The sequence below is a fragment of the Agelaius tricolor genome, unplaced genomic scaffold (genome assembly GCF_023055355.1).
Source record: "Agelaius tricolor isolate 1412-34295 unplaced genomic scaffold, bAgeTri1.0.p SCAF_10, whole genome shotgun sequence".
NCBI classification, from domain to species: Eukaryota; Metazoa; Chordata; class Aves; order Passeriformes; family Icteridae; genus Agelaius; species Agelaius tricolor.
The window spans coordinates 24723985-24746105 of NW_027269270.1; the positions used below are offsets into that span (position 1 = coordinate 24723985).

General features: G+C 44.9%; 1 protein-coding gene across 1 annotated transcript in view; it reads right to left on the reverse strand.

The window, feature by feature from the left end:
• Positions 1-21815, reverse strand: part of CLASP1 (cytoplasmic linker associated protein 1) — a 170912-nt gene extending 149097 nt beyond the window's left edge. Inside the window, exons 1-2 of the mRNA XM_071435252.1 lie at positions 21660-21815; positions 9725-10199 (exon numbers count right to left, since the gene is read on the reverse strand). Of these exons, the coding sequence (XP_071291353.1) occupies positions 9725-9919 (195 nt within the window). The 5' untranslated portion in view covers positions 9920-10199; positions 21660-21815. The remainder of the gene's footprint in view (positions 1-9724; positions 10200-21659) is intronic.
• Positions 21816-22121: the final 306 nt, after the last annotated feature.

Consider the following 22121-nt stretch of genomic DNA (forward strand, 5'->3'; position numbering starts at 1 on the left):
ATTAGTCAAATGGAGAGTCATGGCAATACAAGGCAAACTCGCTGTCTTTTAATAGAGCACAGGTCTAACAGACACAAAGAAAATTAGTACAAAGAGCTGATTCCTAACAAACATTTCACAGTAAATGCAGATCTTACTCAGACAATATAACTTCAAAACACACTGAACTAAAGCAACTTTACGTTTCCCATTTGCTGTTACCAGGTTCTCAACTACCAGCTGACTGGCACAAACACTCAACACTGGCAAGGCAGCAGCACCACAGTTCACCTCACAGTGCTTCCACATCCCAAGGAAATCTTGCCAGCCTTTGTGCCTGTGTGCACGTCCTGCCTGTAGGAGCAGAGCTGCCACACAAAGGGCATGGCCAGGCTGGATGAGGCTTTGAGCACCCTGTTCTAGTGGAAGGTGCCCCATCCAGTGGCAGAGGGGCTGGAACCAGATGATGTTTAAGATCCCTTCCAACCCAAGCCATTCTGTAGTTCTATGTCAGAATGGGACTCTAGTGTGCAATTTTTCATCATTTCCACAAACTTCTCCCCAGGAGGTTACTTCAAGAGATGAAAAAGCATTAGTAGCCACAAAAATTTTCTCACACTTAATGCAGATTCGATCCTACACATTCTTTCCTCTGGCCAAAATCCCAGCCACGCTATAAAAAATTATCAGGCTCTCCATGGTCTGATAACTGCGAGTCTATGCTCTGATTCTTGAATACTCAAATGTTGCTTTGTTTTAAAGTTCCATGCTTAGCACAAATGAAGAACTCAGTAGGTTTTGCCTAGTTAAAAAAAAAAAGAAAAAGAGATCCCATCTAGAAAGAAAGTAATGAATGATTTGTGAGAAGCAACATTCATTCGAAAAATTCAGACTACATGTCTCCACTGTGTTCCCTCCTACATTTAATGATACAGCCACGGACCAGACGACACATGGGATACAATTACATGAGGCAGCTTCATACACAAAGCACAGTTCAGCCACCAGCTCTGAGCAAGGCAAGCTGACTGTGCTCAGCCTCAGTGAAGCTGTCACTGGTACCCTGGGTGACTCAGAGTCACCACACAAAACTGCTGGCATCACTGGCATCCCAAAAACATTTACATGGGAGTCAATTCATGTAAGCACCTCTGACACCAGGACACTTTGTACTTATCAGCTAATAAATTCTGCTAAAAAACAAGTAATAAATAAGCTTTAGAGCCTTGACAATATACAGTGATATGGTAGATGAAACTAGATGGTGAGTCCAGAGACCCCTGCAACCTGAGTTACCCGGTGACCCTATAGCTAATGCTACCTTTCTGTTCCAAAATGCACCTGCTGAAAAAGGAGGGCTGCCAGAGCCAGAAATGCACATCTGAAACACAAAGGTAACCCTGCAGCAGATTACCTAGTCCCATGGGCTAGTCTTCCAAAAAAACCCATAGGTGCACTTAATGCTAAGAGCACACTGGAATGTTTAAAAAAGCATTATCAGGTATTTTCCAGTCCTATTTTTAAGGAAGAGATCATTAAATTGTTGATCTTATATTCATCTATTCTTTTTTCACCCAACTTCTGAATTCTCTATCCAATTTTAACAAATTTCAACCTAATATGATAGGGAAAACAGAGATACCAAAGATTATATGCAAATACAAATACAGTAACGAAAAGAGAATCCACGGAAACACAGACCTCAGCATGAGGAAAACCAAAGCATGATATACCAGCAAATCTAAAAAGAAAAAGGCAAAAATGAGGCTTCATACAACTTCCCTACTTACAAAATTACTTAATTAAAACTAGACCAAGTCAGAGGCAACTGGAGCCCACTGACAGTGGGACTTTCAGTATACAATTTTTTCATGCGGAAGTTCAAAGGGTGAGACAAGGATGACTTTTAAGACAACTTCAAGGAATGTCCCACAAAGAAGACATGGAAGAACGTGCATACTTTCAGTGGAGAAGCTAACAGGTTGGTGCTGGTGGGAGGACCCTGGGGGCTGATGAGCATTTCTTTCAGCATCAAGAGGACAACAAAACTCCACTGAACAATTTAGAGACTAGCAAAAAAATCAAGGTCCCAGTAAATCCAGGACTAATACCAGCCTTCCATTCAGGTCATGTCAGGAAAAGTGAGGATTCACTCCTACTCACCCTGCTACCTACTAAACATGAAGGCAGATGGGTCCCACATGCATATAAATGACTGCTAATTTTACTCCAGAGGTAACAAGCACAATATGAACACTCTGTAAGTCACTTGGGGATTTCTAAGGATCAAAACCAGTACACTGTTCAAAATATTTTATTTAAAGTGTTCAAGCAGTTTAAGACATAGTATCATATCTGTTCTACCACACAAAGGACTGAAACAAAATTGTCCTACCACTATGCATAATCCTGTTACTCTACAATGTACATAAACAATTCAAAATCATCACAAGATCTATCCTAAAACCAAATGTCTTGTCCTTATCTGTTCATCTCCAGGAGTTTTCCAATGTTCTTTCTGCAGGCAACTTTGATCTGACATGCAGTCTAAATTTACTCACAGCCAGCTTATACTCAGTCATTCTTGCGCTAACCTTGCCCTTTAAATCTAAGAGTTCTTTCCCATCCCTGACAGTCACTCCTCTGATGTATTTATGGACAGCAGTCATATTCCCTGTCAGCCTTCATACTGTAAACTAAACAAGCCAAACCTCTTCGTCTCCTCTGGTCAGGCAGGCTCTCCAATACCCTGAACACCCCACTAGCCCTTCCCTGCACCTGTTCCAGCTTGAATTCCTTTCTTGCAGACAGGCAACTAGAACTGTACAACACATGCCACAGAAGGGCCCAATAAGGCACTCTACAATAGCATTAGTACACCCTTATCCCATGAAAATAAATCCCCAATAATCTGCCTTTTCCACCAATGCATCAGCTGTGACCCTTAACCTGCAGTGAAGCAATACACACCGAGGTTTTCTGAGACCTGGCTAACTCTGTTAGACCTCTAATAAACCCTAGTGACAAGACTGAAGTGCTGCACATGAAACACTACACCAGCATTAAAGGAATAGCTTTATCCTCTCAATTTAGTAACCACAATGGTTCAGTCTGTCGTGTGTTGACCCAGACACACAGTTCCAAACAAGAGCCTCTCGGCCTTGCCAATGCTGAGGCAGTGACTCTACCAAACACACAAGAGAAAACATATCTAACAAAACAAAAATATAACAAAAACACCCAAACAAATACACACCAAAAAATACCACCCCCCCCAAAAAAAAACACACGCCAAAAAACCCCAACAAAACCAAAACCACAGGCACACAAAAATTAAAACACTTAACAAAAACAACAAAGCAAACAAACAAACAAGAAAAAAATAGCCCCAGACAACTTTTCTTAGTCCCAGCACTAAAATCCTAAGGGAGCTTAATTTGGTCAGCTAACAAAACTGGGGAATCAAATCTCTACAAGACAGAGTGATATGCAAGGGAGACTTTTACTTTGCATCCCATATTTCCATTTATTTCTCACCATCCACTATGGGCCACCAAGAGACAGGATATCAAGCTGTAATTTAATTAAAACTCCATGTAAGTGTTGCAATTACCCTCAGGCTGCTTTGGTCAAAACAAGAGAGATGGAAGTGGTTGAAGGGGTTTTACTGAGTGTGAAATTCTTGGTTGGTTTAAAGCATCTCCTTATGGTTTGTAAGGTTGCTGTGCTGCAGACACTTCTGGGACATCTGAGGACTCTGCTCCAGGCTTCAACTACTTCTGAAACAGGTGACCCAAAGGAAATATACTCTGGTTTACAAAAGCTACCTGTCTTCTCAGGGATGGAGTTATTTTCCCCTTCAATTCATGAATGAGCTTTGGATATTGAGCTTTAAAGCCAGGAGAAAAAGAGGTTAGACCTTGAAAGTGCCACTATGGAAACAAACTTCTGTCCTAATTATTTCAACACTCTGTCTGCACTCTGCACGTTCCCTTGGGATCCTGTAGGTTCTCATTATTTGTATTTGATTTGGTAATACCTTGGTAAACAACTGAGAGACACTGTTCTTTAGCATGCTCAGGATCACAAACCTTTTGTTTTATGCAACCAGTAGCACATCCACTTTGTGCATAAAACAACAAGAAAGTATTACTGCTCCACTAGAGTTCTTCCCACTACAGCCAGAAAAGGACAATCCTTCCTGCTACACCAGTCATTATTACCTTTTAAGTATGAAGAAAAGGCTACAGAGGAGTTCTAAATGCTGACTTGCTAGAGCAGGTAATTTTTCCCCTGCTCTGAATCCAAAGGTCTGAAACTAGCACTAAATTTGATCTATTCAGCTGCTACAAATCTTCTGTTCTCCGCTGCGCCCTCTGTGGCACTCCTCACACTGCTGATACCACTGAGGTAAAAGCTGCACCATAATCCAATCAAATTACCATACAGAGCAGTTAAGTGTTGGGAAGGCAGGTCCAGCTATTAGAGCCAGAGAAAAAAAAACAACTGATCAGCTGGACTGGGAATGAGCATCAATGCCTACAGGAAACTGGATATCCTGGAGCCCAAACTCTGCTCTTCCATAAGTTTAAGGCAGGAAAACCCACCTATTAGGAGCATGCCAGCACAAAAGCTTAAAAATAAGGACTGGGCACACTCCACAAATGCAGTTCAAACGGAATGAGTCTTTAGCCCTTCCTAAGGTAACTCTTCTCCCCACAAGGGAAGTCATCAACAGCAGTTTCTGCATAGTCCCTTTTGCAATATGGGCATATGGAAGGAATGGGCTGTACTCTCAAGTCCAGATCTCAAAATCACTTTTCCTCCATAATCACTTTCTCATGGCTTTTGTACATGAAAACTAATTTAATTCTTCTCTATCAGCCATTTCAGCTTCATGGTAAAGAGTGATGAAAGCAGTAGCTGACTGTATACATTACTGACCTCCATGCACCCCCAGCAGCTCAAAACTCAGCAGCTAACAGCAGCTGCTTGGAAACCCTTTACAAGTCTCTTTTTCTTCCACAGATGGTGAAGTCCTTTCCCTCCATGAATTAAATACTCAACAAAACACACTCACCAAATTATCATATCAACCCATAACCATGCATGATAATTATGTCTTAAATCAGGATTTCTTCTACCGAATTTCAACCAAAATAAACATGGTATAGAGAACAAATGTATGCTTATAATGAACAACCATTCATCAGCTTAAGTAACTCTAATGGATGTCACTTTAAACTAAGCCTGCACCATCTGTTCCACCCCTCAATTAGCAAGCAAGAAAAATTATTCGATACACAGTTTAAGAAAGCCAGCTAATTTATGTAAGTTTTATTTCTCTTCAGCTCAGTGAAACATGCTCTTGTAATGCCTGATATTCAGAAACAGATCAGAATGGAAGGTTGCTTTCTCTAATGCTATTAGGAATTTTGTCAGGGGAAATAAAATATCTGTGCCATATTTCACCATATCAAAAAAATGCTCGTTAACATCTTACATTAAGGAGAATGATGTCTCTCTCAGTACCAAAATCAGCTGGGAACTAAACAAATCAAATCCGAAGTGCTGCATACATGAGCACAAACAAAGCTCAGGATGAAGCCCTGCCCAGACAGACTGAGTCTACCAGCACAGCAGGAGGCTGTGGATGTGTCCTCCGACCCGGGGGTCTGTTAACCATGTCAGTTCCTAACTTGCCTCTCAGAGGCAAAACCCAGTCCAGTCCTACAGGCTGCTGGGCCTCACACAGACCTGGCTGCCCTGGGACAAGGGGACCATTCCATGCAAGGTGAGATACTCTCCTTGGAAAGCAAACCTGTCCAGTGAGAGCAGTGCAGTGCCAAAAAATCACTACTTGTGAAAGTGCATGAAAAAAATACAAAGGTGCATCCAATTCCTTACTGCAAACCTCCATCCAGCTTCCCTTCAAGCTGACCTCTCCTACCACTCTGCAACAAGTGAAAACACTGAATAAAATCTCTCTTCATTATGTTGGACCCTGACCTGCTTGAAGGCTCTGTCACCATAAATTTCCCTCTTAGATGTTTGTCTAAAAAACCCTACAAAAATAAGAGCTATTTCCACTGGAAACCTCAACTCCACCAATACAGGCAACACATCCCAGGGAAAAAGGTGCAAGAGACCTCATCTCCCAGTATTGCTGAGGAGAAGCAGGTAAGAGAAAGTCACAGTGCCAAACACTCTCAGCTCACCTCTCAGAATAGCATCCTGGTGGAAAACTACTTTAACATCCTGGACATGTTACCTTACACCTTAATTTACATCATGGTTTGGGTACTGAGAAAGGCTCATCAGGCACAGATGAGCCAGGAGATCCTGCACACTTAACATGCCTATTACTAAATGCTGCAGAAGCAGCTCCAAGCGAGATGGCTCACCAGGGGATTACTGACATTTCAGCTCTCTCCCCTTGCCATAGCATTGTGGAACCTGAGAGGACATGCTGAAGCCTCTGACACTGCTGTGCTGTTTTCCCTCATGTTTTAAGACAGACAGCTCTGTGCAGGCCTTGGTTATTGTTCAGAGATTGAAAGCTCAGCAAAATAACTCTCTTTTATGCTTAGCAGGGGAAGAAAAGGAGTCAAGCAGAGCCACCATCCTGAAACAGCACAGACCAAGCAAACAAAGCACAAATGAAGAAACAGACCAGAGGCAGAATTCCTCTTTGGCCTAAAGCATCCTGCAATACCTTCCCCAGCTCAGCCTCACTGGTGTAATCCACAACTCCTAGCACTCACACAAACACAGGCTCTCTGCTATAAGCAACTGTGCTCCAAAGAGGAGTAAGAGCTCTCAAGGAGAATTCATCTTATCACTCTGCACCATTCTTATGTCTTCTACACACCTGTAAGTGCTGCTGAGAAAACTCAAGCCTGCAATGGCTGTTGGGTGCAGTTCAAGCAAGCATAAACATGCAAATGGCTTTGCACTGGACTTCAGTGCCTTGTTTCATACAATCACCTTTACGTTTCCTTGACTTGAAAAGCATCCTGAACTATCCAGGTGCCTTCTGCACCTCAGGCATCTGTCTGTTACAAAGCAGGGACCAGTGATCAGGTCACAAGATGATTTGTTAAGGAGTTTTAGAGTACTGAATGCTATCAGAAGTATGCTAGGCCTCACTATATTTTACACATGCTGTTTTCAACAGACTTGAGACAGCACCAACCAAAGAAAAACGTATCTGCCCCCCCATCATTCTTTTTTTTCCTGAATATCTTGAAAATAAAGACTCCATTATCTGCAGTCATGGTGCTGAGGTCAAGGACTTCACAAAGAAGTGTCATGAAAAAATAGAAACAACGTACAGAAAACCAACAAAGCCTAAAAAGGTCAACGAGGGTCATGACATACACAGATCAGATGGCATGCCAGTGAGGGAGATAGCTTGAGCCCTTCCTGTAAAGATGCAATTTTATCACCAGTTCAAGCTCCTTTTAACCCAAACTAAACTGGTTTGCCTTAGAGATGCCTCTTCTCTGGTCCACTGCTGTTTCCTTGGTGATAACATATAAGCACAAGTGTTCAGTTAGAAGAGTCCTAGACAGGCAGGAGCCATGAATCCACTGGATGCTGTCCAGAATAATGGCTCTTGTTATCCATACTCAGTCTTATTCTGAGAACACACACTTTATTGGTGAAGTGCTAGGAAAGTTCAAATCATGCAGATGATCTCAATCTTTGTTTTAAACTGATACTTTTTCAAGCGAAGTGACTGAGGTGAGAAGAGAAACAGACTACAAATACTCAGCTTCTTCCACTGTGAGCACACCACTGCAGTTCAGCTCTCCACATGGCTGTGATGCTTAGCCTTTCACTCCTAAAGTTGACACACTAATCCATGAACTGGATCAGATGGCACCAGCTCCCCTGTGCTCTCACACCAGACAAAGCTGAGCTTCTGAACCCCTACCCCACAAGCAGTCAGGGAAAAAGGCAACAATAATGCAGATGCAGGTATTAAAACAGAAGGAGGAGACTGGCAGAAGAGGGGCACTAAGCCTTGGCTGGATCCTGAGGCAGACTTCACCACACCACTGACCTTCACATAGCCAGCTTGCCCCACTCAAAGGCTTCACATCTCCTACTGTACTCATTCACTGAGAAAACACCCTCCAGACATCTGAGACACGTCTCTGTTATGCTTACTAGAACTTATTAATCACAGCAAATGCTATCTATAGAACACACACATTAATGAACAGCCAGCTCAGCAGCATGAGTTCTGGAACAGAGTCACTACAGTACAGAAGTGCCATCAGTTTGTAACTGGAAAATGAATACCACAGAGATCATTATAAGCATGTAGTTCAACAGACAAAAGATTGAGAAGAGAGCAAGTTATCTGAATAGAAATTCTGCAAACTAAGTGCAATACTGGGATTGCAAAGCACTGCACAGCTCCATGATCTACATCACTTCATGAAATCCATGCAACATTCTGTAATAATTTCAATTTTACTGTGCTTGGGTTACTGTTCCATTGAGAATCATGGAAGTTTATAAGAGAAAACCAGTTAGCAAGAAAAGGGGCAGTAAGAATATATAATACTCTCAGAAAATTATATGTACACTGCTTGTTCACAGCAGCAAGCTAAATATTTCTTTATGTGTTCCACCAGAATAGATTCTCTATTGAGACCATATAAGCTTTGGTGGTCTGGTGATAGTGTTTTTAGTATTTGAGGTTTTTTTCCCATACATGCCAAACAGCTTCTACAACAGCTGCTTGTTGACAAAAATGAAAAGAAAGAAATGCAGTTGTGCAGAACACTCTGCAATGTCACAACCACCTCCCAGTCAAAATTTCTATATAAAAATAATTTAAATTGAGTATGCTGAGCTCCAGAGCACTTACAACTTACACAGCCTGTCCCTCCTTCACTTCTACAGGTGTGAACTCCAGTACAACCCCTATCTATAGGCCCAGCTCTGTAGGAACTTTCACTCTGCGATTCCCCACCACTTATCAAAAAGGAACATTATTACATCCCACACATTAGCTTCAGTACTTCATTAGACTTTCCACGAACAGACTTTTCTCATGAACAGACCAGGACAAGAGTTTTCCAAGTCACAGCTGAGAATCCCTCCCCACTCCCACAGCACCTGGCTGGGGTAGGACTTGCTCATTAAATCTGAAGGGAAATGAAGTCTCATGGCAGGGATAACAAGGCAGTGGAGTTCCATGTCCTACCACCTCATCTCAACATTATCAAATCCAACAGAAGGCACATACACACATTATCTTTCTTGAGCCAAGTACAGTTCATCTACTATGTTGCCCACAGAAAACAGCAAAAGTCTAGCAAGATTTAATAACAGTGAAAACAAATGCAGTTCATATATGCTTTTTTCAGTTTGATAAACCTTTTAGTATGGCAGGAAATCATGAACACTGCTAAACTATTGGGATGGCCAAAGCATGGCGCCAGCAAACAAAGTACACAAAGAAACCAGGATATCACAAACTATGAACACCAAATGTAAATCCACTTGTGCTTAAAACACCATTCACTGAATTCCTACTGCCTTGAGTCCTCGATATCATAGCAGCTATCAACTACCAAGATACGGAACAACAATCACTGATTCAGTATAATTACCACCTTACAGAACAGTATCATAGAATGTCTACTATACAGCTTTCATTTAGATCAAGTAGCATTTGACATCGACACTCCTGACAGTAACCACATTCCACAAGACAAAGTCTTACCTTATAATTGCTGGAATTTACCCAAGAAGTGGCCAGTCCATCAACCATTTTATCCAGCATAGTCTGATCATGTTCAAGATCAGCTGACTTCTGTTTATCTGAGAAATAATCTATCAATTCCTGGCCAACCTGAAGTCTTTTTCCAACATCCTTCTGCAGCACCTGCGCTAAGCAGTACTCCATACTGGGCTCCATAGTGTCTCAGAAATACAGCAGCAGCCAGAAAGCCAGAGGGCAGCAGGGCCAAAAACTCCCTCTACAAATGTACGCAGGAGGTCGCCTTTTTCTTCTGTGAAGGTTACTGAGGGCCTGGGTTTCAAAGATGCAATTCTGAGAATGGCAACAATGCACCATGTGTGTGTGGACAGCAGCTGGCAGGATATTAAAAGTCCAATTTAAATAACTGGTAATAGATGAAGCAATGAGCAGCGCTGTACAGTTGAGTCTGCAATAAATCCCAATTCAGCAGTCCATTCTGAAAGAAATGAAAAAGAACAGTATTATAGGTTAAATTAAGACTGGAGGAAAAAAAAAAGATTGAAAGCATGTCACAAAATAGGTTATTCACATACAGCTGTGAAGCTGTGGAAGGCAGATACGAGCAGCACTGGTCTATTTTAAGGAATCAAACAAGGTAGGTCAGGACAAAAACCTTATTCTTTACAATAGCAGTTATCCATCAGTTCCCTGCAAGTTTTAGTGACAGACAGTAAATTTGTGGCTTAAAGTAACAGCTGATTAATAATCAGTATTATTGCAACTGCCATCATTCACCCGAAAAGGTGGAGACAAAATCCTTAAGCAGGTTGCCAGGAAAACCTATCTACTTTAAGTGAAAGCAGGAAGAGGTCTGGATCCTGTTTTGACTGTTGGCCTTCAGCAATCAATGTCATCAGCTGGTCAGCAAGATAAAGCACTAACACGGGGCTCCAGGAATGTACAATGATCAGTTTTCAAAAACCAAGGTGCTCAAGGCTGTTTCCAGGCTGAATTCTGTTACATCCCAACTACACATGTCCAGGAAACAGCACTCACTGGCACACTCTAAATGCAGTTCTGACAGCCAAGGCCACACACAAGGGTCAGGCCGAACTTTGCTGCCACTCTGAGGCACAGCATCACCTCAGAAGCATTTGGCTTATGAAAAGAAAAAATTACTGTATGTTTGGGCTCTGTTTATGTCTTGAACTCCAGGAACTCTCTTGTCTGCTTCATTAGTGATTCTTTTTGTCCCTCCATCTGCAGCCAAATTAATCCCTCCAGGCAGCCAGGGACCAGATTTAAGGGCCTGTCCTCCACCTTCCCACAGACCAGGGTTCCTGGCATCACCACAGTGCTTCCTGAAGCACTCCCTCATCACAGGTTAGCCCTTTCAGGAAGTGGGTGATAAAAACCCAGGGTGTCTTTTTGTTTCCTGGCTAATAATACCCAAAGCTAGAAATCTGCCCTACTTTTTCCACCAACATGAGGAAAGCAGGTCAAGCTCAGAGTAAGGGAAGAGGTTGTGCAGCGGACACCTGCTTCAATAAACAACTGGAAGGAAGCTGGAAGGAGGCACAAGTTTGCTAATTGGAAGCACAGGGGCAGCAAATAAATACCTTCTGTTTGAGCAAATAAGGTCTTAATAAGGCAAAATGGACCTGACAGCAGATGAGATGAACACAAGAACCCCAGCCTGGAAAGAAAAGCACCCTTTGCACAGCAGGCTATTCAGTTCATTACCTCACCCCATCTTCCCTGGCCACATCTTAGCACCACCAAGCACAGCATCTAGACTCAGCTCTGAGGGCCTAAGCTCCCCTAACCCTACAAGCATTGCCACACATGTCCCAGCTTCCCACACTGGTTGTGCAGGAGTCACCAGAGTGCAGATCCCTCCATTCCAGGCAGTTCAAATCCCTACTGGCCGATGGGCATCAAAACTGGTTTAGTAAACCAATGGACTCACCTCAACCAACTGCCAGGCAAATCCTACCCTCAGCCAGAAGGGATTGTATATTTGTACACTAAGCTCCCTCCTTGTCAGCAAAACCTCATCCCCAGAGCAGCAAGGAAGCCTTGTCTGCTACTGCACACACAGCACCTCAAGCTTTGAGTTAGTGCTGTGCCAGATTACTGCTTGTGACCCCTACCCCAATCTAAACCATCTCAAGGACACACAGAATTCCCACCATTTTGTTTCAAGTCACCTCAGGAGGGCTTTGATTTTAAATTCTAAGACAGTCAAAAACCCCTCCAATCAGTACTCTTAACACCTTTTTTCTTCTAAAAGAAAGTTCCAAACTAGAAGGAAGCATTGACTTTTGTACTGCAGTTTCTACTGATGCTACAGTTTCTCACTTGGTCACTCACCATCAAATCTGAAAGAAGCACTCTGAGCTTTCCCATCCTCAACCAAAAGTGGTTCATGACATGGCACTCACTCCCATGGCAGCAGAGGCACAAAACCAGAGCCACTTCCACAATCGTACAGGCACAGCAGATGCTTTCATTCAGGTCTCCTGTCTGCAGCTTTGAATACTGGCCCCTGCCCTGCCCTCTAGCACAGGCTGGTCTTGCTCCTTGCTGCAGACACTCCACTTAAGGGAGACAGTCTTACACACAGCAGCATCTAAATATCCAGGGGATGGATTGTTACATAGTAGGGAGGCATTTCACTGGACACCTCTCCACGGAGCTACTGGAGAAGCAACAGGGAACTGGACTCCAGAAGCTGCACTCATGTTCAAAAGGGGACTCTTCTGCTAAAACTGGATACATAGGGAAGAAAGTCTAAATGCTTTTAAAATGGAAATTTAGAACTTGCTTAAACTTGAAAATTCAGATTACAGAAGGGTGTGAATGAGTGCTAGTTGCCACAAAATAGCCATTTTTTATTAACATCACACAGAGGCACATCCCAACACGTCCAGGAACAATTAGCTGGTCATTCTGCCATGAGAAATGAGCATTCAAAGTTCCAGGTCGGCCTTCTATGTGGTTTTCATTAAAGAGTTTATAAGTCTCTGCCTACAGAGACTTATAAGCACAGAAACAATCTTTAAAGCAAACAAATATAAATAAATTTCTCTCCACTTTCCTTGCTTATTAAACACATGAAGGAAGGCATAGGACAAAAATCTTGTCTACAAAAATCTTGCACTACAGAATAACAAATTTGTGTCACAACCTTGAGGACTGCAGTCTAAAGAAGATCCACTATACATTATGGCACTACTATCAAATGCATATGGGGAAGAAGAGCCAGAAATATCTTTGAACCCTGGGGAAAACAGTAATAGGAAACCAAGAGGAAAAGCTCAATGTGGCTTGCATCTACCAACTAACAGATGTTTAAGTAGCACTTTTCTAAAAAAAAAAAAAGCTATCCTACACATGTTAGGAAGTCTGTTGTCTCCCCTCTTCCCAAAAGGAGGAAGTGGAAAAAACACCACCTGAGAAAAACAAGACCCACACTGACAAAAAGAACTAACCTGCCAGACAATGAAGCAAATGGCTGCTGCATCCCATCAAGTCTGCAATCATCTGGGCAGGTGCTCCCCACATAAGTTTTGAAAACCACCAAGCCACAATTCTCAGCCCCAGAGGTTCCACTCCCGGACTTTTTGGGTAGCCAACATTACAAGACATAAACAACTTTGGACGGGGATGTTGAGTACAACCTCTTCCCACAGAAGAACAGTCATGCAGAACTCAAAATTAATAACTCAGTGGCACAAGTCCTATGTTTGGAGCTCCCCCAAGTTTTGAGAAGGGTTGCCAGTATAAGCTTCAGAGCAAGGGTTTTCTCCAATCCTCTCAAGCCCTGTAGTCTGACCTCAAAGAGACAGGCTAGGCTCAACACGTAGACAAAATAATCCAAGAGAAAAAGCTACCCCAATTCTGTCATTGAAAAAAAGTTCTTTGTTTCACTAATCAGCCATCAAAACTATGTGCTTCACAACACCCAAATTCTCCATCAACAGCTATCCAGCAGAAAGCCACTATACCAAGGTTTATGTTTAATGCCACCTTGGAGCTCAAAATGATGAATTTAAAGGGGAAAGCTGACAAAATTCAAACAGCCCAAAGTTACTCAGCTTAGATACTACCATCATAACAGCAAAAGCTGATACAATTCACAGTAAAGCAACTGGCTCAACACATTGAATAAATTAATCCAAACAGTAATAAAGAAATACTTGTTACCTAAGATGCTGTGGCAATATTAAACTGGGTACCCAAGACAATGAATTTTTTTCAGCACTTAGGAGAACACCACTGACCTCAGACTAAGTGAAAGTGCATGATTTGCAATTCTCAAGTAAGATTTGATCTTAGGATAACTTCACATGAAATTTTGAATCTTCTTCCTCTTGCAAGGAAGGGAACCTGAAGCACAAAAAATGCACTATTACTCTCTTGGTGTCCTGCCTACCCTTGGGAGTTCTTCCAATATAACTATTTGACTTTAAAAATGATGTTCCACTCTCTTCTGCTCTAGACATCAGGTTATCATCTTTGTCATGTTTCACTGTCATCTTCATTTGCCAAAAAGTCAATGCAGTCCATGACTTCCCCAGCCAACTGTTCCAACACAACTGCTCCAGACACATGCATGCAGAGACAAGCCTCTTGTTGCCACTCACAATCACTAGAGGCAAGAGCCAGCACCACTCAATAACCAGTCATCTTCCTGAAGGTCTCTCTCAACTTCCAGCCAGTGAGCCTAATTTGTAACCAACTTGTAAACATGACCACACTCCTTTGGTGCCTTTTTTTTGTGTACATGGTTAGTTGCAGCCCAACACCTGTAGAAATAACACAGCAACACAACAGTACCAACAAGTCTCCTTCTTCACAAGTCTCAGGACCTAATTGCACAGTCACTTCAGTTTAAAATTAGTTTAAGGTATCTTCAACAGACCTCTGTCAACAACTGAACTCTGATCCTTCAGGAGATCTCCACCCTAGCCAAATGAAGCAATTTTTTCAAATGTAAAAGCAACCAGGCATCCAACCTGCAGCAGTTCACCACTTCTGCAAGGTGGGCAGTGTGAACACAAAACTAACTTGTTTTGCCAGCCAAGCCCCCTTGGGCAAGAAATTCAGAGCACTTAGAACAGCATGTGGAAACCATGTGCTGCAAAGACTAAGTGGATATCTCATCAGCAAGGCAGTGTCAAATTGCAGCTCTGCAGGGTGGAAGTCTCAGCCCTCTGTCCACTTCTCTATTTTTGCTTCCACCAGTACAGCTATACCCTCCCCAGGGGGGACTGGTGTCAGGCCTCTACAGAGTATTACAATCACCAAGCATGCAATCAAACCTGCTCTTCCCTCGGGTGTGCAAGCAGCCGTGAAGGAAGCAGCTCAAAGTGCTCCTACTCGTTCAAGCTCTGAGACAAGGAGGTGGCAAGTACCACATCAAGTGTCCTACTTGAAGAAGAAAGCAACATTTTTCTGGAGGCAAAGGGAGTTTGTAGGAAACACCCACCAAGCAACTGACAGATGGGCTCTCCCCATTGTTCACCTGTATCCATAAGAAGGTAATATGTTTCTTTAGTGACAGGGAATATTACACAATCACTGGGATTGTTTTAAATCAGTAATTAGTGCTGCCCTGTACTTGAGCCTCCCCCTAATCCAAAGATGGCATCTTAGATCTCCAGACTGACAACTCATGCTTTTCTAATTAGCTGGTGGGACAGCCCCGTGCTTATCTCCCTGTACCAAGTGTCTCTGGTGGCACTTGATGCACTCCTTCCACGCCCCATCCAGTAACTTCTAACTGTCCTCAGACAGTGCCAGGGCCACCACTTCAGTCCAACCTCGCTGAGAAGGAAAGCACTGCCTAGATGGATGCAGTTTCTTTTCAGGAAGGTCTTCAGAGGAGGGTTTCTTTGTCTTCCCACAGCACCAGCTGCACTAAAGCAGTGTAAAACGCTACTGCTGCAGGCAGTCCATCCTTAGAAGAGCCAGGACTGGCTGAAGGCTTGCTAGGACTCTGCTAAATACTGGCTGGTCTTCAAACTTACCTGGAGTCTGTTAAGGGGCTCATCTTCAAAAGTACAGACAGCAACCAACCTGCAGCAGGGCACAACTCCACTGCCATCAGGAAAACCGAAGCAGATTTCTAGAATGAAAACAGCTGAAAGATTTCCAGGGCTTAAGTTAACCATGGCCTTCCAGGCCAGATACTGGCTGTGAAAGTTGCATTACCTAGCCTGGGTAAAACGAGAGATAAGCTTCAGATAACAGAAATTCTTATGCCTCCACTAAGGGTTTACATTGCTGCCTGGGTAACTGAACACCTCACACAGAGCTACCAATTTCAGCAATGCAACAATCTTCAAAAAAATCTCCTCAGTAATGAAGCTGCAGCAAATCAAGACAACCCACAGGTCACCTCAATGTGACTCCAATACCCTACACTAATGAAACCACTTTGCAGACTGGGAGTAACCCTTCCAGAGTGGGGTAGAAAATGAGATGAGCTTTAACATCTTGTTTTCCTAATACAACCCCTCTCTGAAATTAGTTTGGTTTTAACTTTGTCTGAGACAAGGACAAGTCTAGAATGAGCTTTCAAGGTCTCCTTCCTTTTCAACAGTTCAAGTGCCAAGACACAGCTCAAAATCCTACAATGGCAGGAGCTGCTCTCCATAGACTCCCTCTTGCAGACATCTCAGTTCATGGTTCCAAGGAAATTTACTACAAGCAACTTCCTAGGCGCCTGTGGGACCAGTGGTGGGGGGACTATCATCATGACATGGGGGACTATCATCATGGCACTTAATTCTGTGAATAGTTCTCAAGTTTTGAGTTTACATGTATGAAAATATCCTCCTTGTCCCTTACTCTAGAGATCTAACCTTACCTCAGAGCCTGCAGCTCTGACACTGTGGGACCCTGGCACACAAACCATCCAGCACTGGCTCTACAACTTCCAGCCTGGCTCTGCAAGGTGATCCAGCCAAGGGTGCACAAGGTTCCCTCCAGGGAGCTGTCTGGCAGCCCAGAAGAATGGAGGTGTCATCAGCCCCCTTTCTACAGCACCTAGGAGAGCAGGACAAAATTTTCCAGTCACATCCTAACCCTCTCCTCCACAATCCAGCACTAATATCGGATCATCTGGAAAAAACAAAGGAAGAATAGACTTTCATCTGTAGCCTTGTGGGCAAAATGCTTAGCAAGGTTTGGAAATAGAACACTACTGAGAATTAGAGCAGTGACCCATCATCACTTGCAGTTTGCTGGCATGACAAGTGGCTTCACAGAACATCTGAATCTTGAAATTTCTCTTTGCATTGTGAATTATTAAGTCTCTCAGGCTAAGATTACTAATTTATGCAATCCTGAAGATGGAAAGCATCTACTTTGTGTACATCACTTGAAGAAAACAGTAGTATAAAATCACCTTCCTATTTTACAGGCAAGTACAGGGTAGGAATTCAGTGCCTTTCCCAGAGTCACTCTAAAGTAAGTCTCCAGTGGCAGTGGTAACTGAGGGTGAGATAACATCTTGGGAAAAGAAAAAACCAATTCATCACATAAGATCCACATAACTGAATTTCAAAGAGAGCAGTGGTTTGATATAAATTTCTTAATCCAGTTGTCCAGGATGTTGCTATTCCTATTGATATATAACTGGCTAGTGACACAGAAGTCAGTTTTTGTGTGGAAGTCCAAGCCAGAGCTACCTCGGAAGGAAGTACTTGAGAGACAAGTGCTTATAGTAAAATGACAGGCTGGAACAGGAAAATAATACAGAAGATCAAACCTTGGGTGCAAGCCCTCAAGGGACACTGGCTGTGGGGTGCAACAGCAGCAATTTGCAAGTCAACAGTTTCAGAAAAAGGTTATTTGCTTGGTCTCCTTTCAGGCTTCCCAGCTAATACCCATCTCTCTTCCATGATTCTAAGCACAAGTTTTTTGCATGGCAAAACAGGGGTCTTTGCCTACCCCTGCTCTCCAGGGCTGCCATGGAAACTCCTGGCCAAAGAGAGGAGAACTCAGCAGCAGCAGGATCACAACTGCTGACAGGCTGGGGTGTGTAGAAGGCAGCACCCAGCATCAGTTCAGCTCCAGGTAGGGAAGGAGAGTTACCCTCCACACTCAGGCATAAGCAGATCTCACTCAGCCTGGCACTTGCAACTGCACTGAAGTGGATGCCAAAGAAATCCCTCAGCACAGACTGCAGGGGAGTGCAGAAAGCCACCATGACACTTTAAGGTATATAAAACACTGGGTGGAGGAAACACAGGACATGGAGGAGCAGAAGGAGGTTTTATTTCACAGTACCATGAATTGGGCTGAGCCCTAGTAACAGTTAAGGAACTTCTGGCCTACGAAACCACCTGCATATAACAAGCAGAGACACACCTGCAATCCCTCTCTTCTGCTCAGCAGCACTTTGAAACACCTGTCAAAATTTGACTTCATTTTGATCAGATCTCTGCCTCAGCAAATTACTGTTGGTTCAATTTGGCTTTCTGAAGTATCTTGGAATCTGAAGTATCTACACGCAAAATGTGGAGAAAGGGCCACAGACTAAGCCTGAAATACTGAAACACTGCATCAGGGACTGGCCTGGTTAGGCTGTTTAGTCTGTTATCCTGCTGGCAATGGATATAAATTAAAGATTTTTAAATCTTCCCACTCTCAATAAACTAATGATGATGACGCTTCCCTAATAATTAATTTTGTGGCTCCTGCTTGGCATACTTGTTTCTGGATGCAGAATGGACATCTCCTTTCTTGCAGAGCCAAACATGCAGAGATTTGATTAAGGGGCAGGACAGGAAGCCAGATAAACTCAAACACTAACCATGAACTGAGATCAAATCTCTTGGGGAGCACCTGCAACCTCTTCAACAAAACCCATTTACTGCCCTTCTACAACTTGAACAGTTACAACTCCATGCAGTTAATTTGGGTTTTGTGGTGTGGCTTTTTTTCCAGGTGTAAGAGTGCTAATGCTCCCCAAGAGAGGAGAAAGTGAACTCTCCCATGTATGACAGAGCCAGACACCAGTGCAGAATGCCAAGGAACATGTACGTGCTCAGCTCCTCAGTGTGCCACTGTGCAAAGCTCACAAACAGCTCACATCATGCTTTCACACAGCTTTGAGAACTGGTAACAGGTTGGTCCAATGGCCAAGATCCAAACCACTGAATGAGCTCTAAAGAAACACATCATGCAAGCTTCAACACTGTACAGTGTGATGGAAATGGAACAACTGAGCAAAGCACAACATGAAGAGGACACCATCAAACAGCAAGGTAAAGCTAAAGCTGCACATCACTGTCACATCAACCTTCATCAAGGAAGAAAACAAACCCCTTTTCTCACAGTCAGACTGCTCAGAATTTGCTCAAGTCACAGTCTGAATAAATTAATAGACATGGACAGTCTATCTTGCTGGGGTGACAGACCTTTCTATACTTGCCAGCATTTTCTCCACTGCACTGGCAATCACTGCTCCAAGGTGTGCTGGCACTGTCACAATCCAGGAGAAGCTTCAATTACAAGTGCCAGCCAAGGAGGCACAAACAGCAGCAAGCCCCATCCAGGCACGCCACCAAGATTTCCAGCCCTAGTCTAGTCAAGGCCTGAGATAATGAGACAGTCAGTGACACATGAGCCTGATCCAAAGTCATCTGAGGCCAGAAGGGACCTGTAATGGCAGTCCACAAGCTTCAAAGCCACATTACTCCCACAGAAATCCACGTGTATGTTGAAATTGTGAGGTACATGCAGGGAAGGTGACTACTTATCCCTCTGAACATTTCACATCCAGCCTCCTGAAACATTTTCTGACCTGCTCCTGACACAAAGGTTTGAGGGCTCGTCTGTAGAGGACATCTTGCCCCCATCCTCCTCTGTGATGTTGTAAATCACTACAGAAGTGGCCAGACTTGCTGTCAACTCTCATCCTCTTAACACCCACCTGCCCTGACCCAAACTGCCTGATGGATAGAGAAGGATTGATTAATATGGCAGAAACAGAAATTTCATTTCAGTTTGACTTTTGCTGTTTAGAGATATGGTTTTCTTAATACCTAAGCTGTAGCACAGATTCAAGATCCCTACAGAACTTCAAAGATGCCTGGAGGACCAACTCATTCAATCACAGGCACTCTCTCCTCAGCTGTACTTCTGGGGAACATCACATGAACTAGAGAAACATTTCCACTTCCAAAATCTGCTGCTCTATCACTTTTAACACTGCTTGTTATCAGCTAAGTGAAGCAAGGCTGAAGTCTATAACGCCATGGCATTATTCCTCTTGAAACAGAAAGCTTTGAAGCTGCTTGACAAATTCTAAGGACTTCACAGGAAGGTTGCAGGCATCAGTATGAAAAAAATCTATTTATGTTGGCAACAATTAAAAAAAAATTAGGCAAATGAGACTATGAAATACAGAGAGAATCACCCCTGGTGACATGTCATTGCTCTGTCCCTCTGGTAACTTCCAGGCGTCAGTCCCACTGACAGGGTTCAACAGAGAAAACAAGCAAAGGCTCGACTTTGCCAAGCCCAGGAATGCAGCACAAAGGCTTGCTCCCCACAGCAAGCTGTGTTGCCACGACAAGGAAGACCCTGAATATGACAGCACTGCAGTTCCACTCTGCACTTGGGTGCAGTCCTTTACTCAAGAGAAAGCTGACTCCTACTGCAAGTTTGCAAACACATCCCTTCTCCAGCTGCAAAACTCTGAAATCTAATTCAGAATCCCACATGGAAGCAAACATTTGCACTTCCAACACCTTCCAAGAACTATCTAAGCACTACTGATCTAAATGATGGATCTGTGTCTCCAGGTGTCAAGCGACAATGATTTATCCTCAAAAGTGCCCAGAGAGCATCAAGAGGAGCAGTGAACAGAGATGCAACAGCCCAAAAGACGCAGAGAAATGGGCTACACTGCTCAGCAGCAAACTGGACTAAGACATTTGTCTCTGATGCTGGCACAAGTGCTGGGCTGGAGACCACAACCCTGCCCTACCTAATAACACTGGCTTGGCACACGCTACTTTATTTAACCCTAGTCTCCTTTACTGAACACTGAGTTGTGAACTAAGTCCACATGGGGCAGAGAGATCTATTGGTCAAACAACCCACACACCTGGGGAGCCTCTGTGCTACTCCACCACACGCTTCCCAGACAACCCTGAGCCTGTTGTTATCCTACCTCAGTTTCCCACATCCTTCTCAAGCAGCTGTGCAGGTACTAGGGAAGGAGGGAGCCTTTCCCTTCCTCACCAGTATCTTTAGACATATAACATTAAAAATACCTTAAGCAGAGCCCACACAGGCCTGTAACGTGCACAATTACATATTATTTACTCAGACTTAGTATCTCTCTTGAAGCATTTCTGCAGGATTTGTCTAATGACCAACCCAGCTTTTCGCACAAACTCACAGTTCTGACCCAACTTCCATTAAAAACGCTGCCAGAAACGAACGAAGCGGAGCACGGCACGTGCACAAAGGGGCCAAGCACAAGGGCCGAACCCACCCAACCCACACGATGCTCTGGGAGCGCAGCAGCCCCAAGCGTTAGCGAAGCCCCGCGCCGCCGGCAGAGCGGCCGCACCTCTCTCCGTTCGCCGAGCCGTCTGTTCCAGCGGGAGCCCGGCTCTGAGGCGGCCCCGGCACCGCCGCTCCCGCACGGCCGGTGCTCGGCGGCCCCAGGGCGGGGGGCCGAGGGGCGGCCCCGCGCCAGGCCCCGGCAACCCCCGCAGCTCCGGTCCCACCGGACCGCCCTCCCCTGCCCTTCCCGAGCCGCGCCGCTGCGAGAGCCAGCACCGCGCTGCTGCCGGCCGGTACCGCGGACGGCTCGGCCCCGCCCCGAACCGCGCTCCCCGCGGTCACCCGGCGGCGGCACCGCACACAAAGCCCCCCGGCCGCGCGTCTCCCCGCGGCCCCCCCGCGGTGCGGACGCGGGCGGTACCTGCGGGGCGGGGGCGGGGGCCGGGCGGACGCGCTCCCTTCTCCCTCTCGCGTCTCCCTCCCTCAGTGCCGGCGGCGGCGGCGCCCGCTCCGCTCCATGGCCGCGCGCGCGCCCCGCTGACCACGGGAAGAATGGGGGACCCAGCGCGCACGCGCCGCCCGCCCCGCCCCGCCCCGCGCGCCGGCGCGGCGCCGCCCTGCGGCCGCTGGTACCGCGGTGAGGTCAGCGCGCGCCGTGCGCATGCGTCGGGACCGTTACCGCGCGCCCGGTCGCCATGGCGACCCCGCCCGCCGGGAGCCGGGAGCGCGGACACGCGTGTGCCTGGGAATGCCACTCGTATTCCTGGGAATGCTACTCGCGTTCCCGGGAATGCCACGGCCCCGTCCCCGCTGGCCGGCCTCCAACCACTGCCGTGCCCCCGGCTGCTGCTCCGACCGGGGACAGGCCGGAACGCTTTGAGAG